The sequence below is a fragment of the Carassius gibelio genome, chromosome B7 (genome assembly GCF_023724105.1).
Source record: "Carassius gibelio isolate Cgi1373 ecotype wild population from Czech Republic chromosome B7, carGib1.2-hapl.c, whole genome shotgun sequence".
In the NCBI taxonomy this organism is placed as follows: Eukaryota; Metazoa; Chordata; class Actinopteri; order Cypriniformes; family Cyprinidae; genus Carassius; species Carassius gibelio.
Window position 1 is genome coordinate 25,210,071 of NC_068402.1, and position 3,918 is coordinate 25,213,988.

General features: G+C 39.1%; 1 protein-coding gene across 1 annotated transcript; it reads right to left on the reverse strand.

Annotated features, from left to right (window-relative positions):
• Positions 1-1,748: 1,748 nt before the first annotated feature.
• On the reverse strand, positions 1,749-3,302 carry LOC127961311 (four-jointed box protein 1-like). Its single transcript, XM_052560371.1, has one exon. The coding sequence runs from the start codon at positions 3,142-3,144 to the stop codon at positions 1,966-1,968; it is 1,179 nt and encodes a 392-aa protein (XP_052416331.1). The 5' UTR covers positions 3,145-3,302; the 3' UTR covers positions 1,749-1,965.
• Between the last annotated feature and the right edge of the window lie 616 nt (positions 3,303-3,918).

A 3,918-nucleotide genomic window follows, 5' to 3' on the forward strand; every position in this document is an offset into this window, starting at 1 on the left:
TGAGAAAAAAAGTTAATATATATATATATATGTGTGTGTGTGTGTGTGCAAAATAACAAAATAAACGTATCATTATTACATGCAAAATAACTGTATTATTACTGTGTTGAAAACACTTGTGCTGCTTAACATTTTGCATGAGATTTGTTCTTTCAGGATTCTTTGATGAATAGAAAGTTCAGAAGAGCAGTATTTGCTGTCACATTAGATTAATTTAATGCACCCTTGTTGAATAAAAGTATTTAGCTCTAACCCTGAATGTTCAAACAGTAGTGTACATTTAGAAAATATTGTTTTTATTTAAGATGGAAACAGAATAAAATAAACAAACCAATGAATTCAAAGGTGTGTTATGTATGCTAAACACAACACCAGCATCCTACAGTTGGAATTTCAATAAAGTAGACTTACTGATATAGTTTATGATCTGCAAACTGTAAGAGTCAACATATTTAGCTGTGGTTGTGAGCTGTGTTTGACATGGAAAGTGAGTGATTGGGCAGGTGGTTGATCTGGTATAAACATTCCCCTCTGCTTAACCTCTGACCTCCACTTAATCACTTCTGCTGCTCCCTCTGTATAAACCATAAGTCATACCAACATGAATTATTTAAAAGATATGTGGCATAGAAAAGTATTTAAAAAGCTCACTTTGTTGTTAGTGTTCCTTATCCCTAAGTCAAGAAAAAATAGCTTAAAGAGGGTATGAGCGATGTTGATGAAAGCTGCAAATGCCTTCGAAACAGAATCCCCCTCAACACAGGCCATGAAAGGACTGAGAGTCTGTAGGGAAATGCAGGAATGGAGCCCTCTGTTCTACTATATTTGTTTCAATGATGTCCCTCTCCCAATTCTCACAAAATGGTATTTCTTCCACATGCCTATAGCTGTATATTGCATCTTAAACAAGCATTTCTGCAACTGTTGACATGATGCCACAAAGTTGTGTTCTGATGAAACTTTGCTCTACAATTTCACTTTAATATTTAGTGACAGTTAACCTTGCCTCCATCACATCTGATTTCTGGAACCAAACATACAGTAACTCCACCAATAAAAATGGGGACAAATACAGTAATAAAGCATAACTCTGAGCTAGGAAGATAATGCATGTAATTGTTTTTCAGGAAGGGTTTTGTAGAGTATATCAATCATGGAGGTCAATATTACTGACAAAGATGATGGTATAATACAGAAAGGCATTGCTGTCTCAGCATTCATAATAAAGCTGCACTGAACAGTCAATACATCATTCTGTCAAGCCTATTCACATTCAACCAATGCTAAGATGATCTCATGATATTGAAATGAGAAGCATCATGGCTGAACAGACAGGGAGGTTTTGCAACGCTTCTTTGAAAATTAATTTTATTGGACCTTCAGATATTGCACAGAATTGAACAAAATGTAAATTGATATTAATGAAAAATGTATAAAATAAAATAACATATAGATTTTTAATTGAGTACATTTTCTGTGTTATAACTCACCTGGGTGTGGCAGGTGTAACAACAGCACTCAACACTTGACATTCATTTAAAGTTAAGGGGTGAATCCATAAATATAATAAAATATATAAAATATCAAAAGTTTAGCATACACACAAATATGCAACAGTGTTTTAGACTATAAGATCCATTTACTCTTTATTATTGAATAATTATTTTGGACCATTATGAAAGCAAAACATCTTAAACCAGCTTGCTCCCCAAATTTTTCTAAAACCAGTAGACATTAGCTTAAGCTGGTTTATGATCTTATTTACTTATTTATTTTTCAGCAGGATAGGGGGAATGTTTCGACCCATAGACTAAACAATAATTGTTATTATAATAATCCCTATTCTGCCACGTTATTCATTAATTCTGCTAAGCATTAAAATTCACATTGGAATGACACGATAACAGTACAGACAGCAATGTATTTTTAGCACCTACAAACAGAAAAACCTTAACTCGCAAATGTCTACATGATTTCTGCGCACTGCTTAATGTGTTTGTAAACCACATCAATCCTGTTCTGCAACGTAAGCGCGTGCTCTTCAGACAGGCAGCCCAGCTCGCGCGCCAACGGTTCCCTCGCGAGGTACAGTTCACACAGCAGCTTCCCGCTGTTTCCGGAGCGCTTCAACTCAGAAATACGCCGGACTGAACTTCTGCGAAAAATACACGACGAACCCAGCAGTAGCCGGTGATATCGTTCCCACAAGTCAAGCACTCTGTATCCGTGAACAAGCCCTGCCTCGTTATCAATAAAAAGCAAATGTCCGTTGATTGTTTTGAGAAGGTTATTAGTGGTCCTCTCCATCACGCGCGCGTCCCACTGAAGACTGAAAATGTGACTGACAATTCGATCAAAGTTGGCTGTTAAATAATCAAATATGACTAGATCACTCCATTGCATTAGCTCAACCAGATACGTTACCGTCACGTTGGATACATTCTCAGCAGAGAGTTGCAGACTTGCTCCTTGCTGTTTCCGCAAATGCAATGGAATAAACACTCCAGTGACATTTGGGATAAACTCAGTGAGAGAAACAATGGCATTTGGCGACCACTCTAACGCCTCGATATCTCCTCGCACACTTGCCCACTGCTCGCTGGACAAGTTCAGTTTGGAAAGCGCCAAAGGCGGAAGGTTGGAAATCCCAAGCAGTTCCGCTAGATAATACGAGAGCGTTTCTCCCAGCACTTGATCCGCGTCGATGCCGTATCGCACGCATGCTCTCGTGCCGTCGGCGAAGGTCGCTAGACGGTTTGTGGGTCTGCCGCACCCCGCTTCCAGCACAACCACCCGAGCGTCCCGGACCTGCTCTCTCCACTTCCTCTCGTGCTCCACGTCAAAAACACGAGTGGAGAGACCATCCAGCCACGCGCTCCAGAAGACCCGGTGCTCGATCGCGTTTTCCAGAATACTAAAAGTTTTTCCATCGCTCCATCCTGCGTTCACCGGCGCGTGTCTTTTAGAAATATTTACCTGCTCGTTTGCAACAGAAAGTACAACGTCCCGTTCAGTAGATTGCTGGACAAATACGAACCAAAGATGCAACTTCATATTTCCAATCCAGGTAACTATTCCAAGCCACATGAAAAGTGACGCGCATAATCTCACCTTGCCTGCGGCGTTCATGATTTCAAAACGCATTTAGTACATTTCGCTTTCCATTTACCTCTTCTTACTTGAGTTTTCTATGGGTAAATTATGATCATTATGAATTATTCTCTCCTATGCGATGTTCCCTGCATCTCCTCCCAAACTCTTGCAGCCTTCAGTACAGCTACAATCGCATGGACGCGAATCATGTGACCAAAACCAGATCACGAGACTTGGCAAATGTGGTTTCATATTTCTCCAAGGGGGATGCTATCGACGAAATGGATAGATGAGGATGTTTAGACTTTTCTGGTAAACACACTGGAAAGTATTCGGATTTAATATGTTCTAAATTTATCCACAGTAGCTATTTATTTGCGTAAACGACTGAGACTCAGGACTCTAGCGAACTATCAGTTACGTGGCGCGATTTGTTGGCGGGTTTCTACTTAAAGGGACACTCAGTAACTTTTGCTTATTTCAAAAGTTTTACACATAGATAAATGAATAGTACTTAAGCTGTACACGCACATGAGCTAAACGTTCCTATCATCATAGCCCATCAAAACAGGCAATTCTTTTGTTTTGTAATAACACAATACAGGTTTCCCAGCTGCATTTGAAGGCATTATTAGCAATACTTATGATAATGTTATCTTTATATAGTGTTCAAGGCATTTTAAAAAGCATAAGCATGAGGATACATCTAAACAAAACAAGCAAATCAGATAATGTAATAAAAGTTTACAGTGTAAATACAGCAGACACATAAACAATGTTGAGTCTGAGTCAAGAGGATAGTCCAGAGTAATATTGACTGGTGTG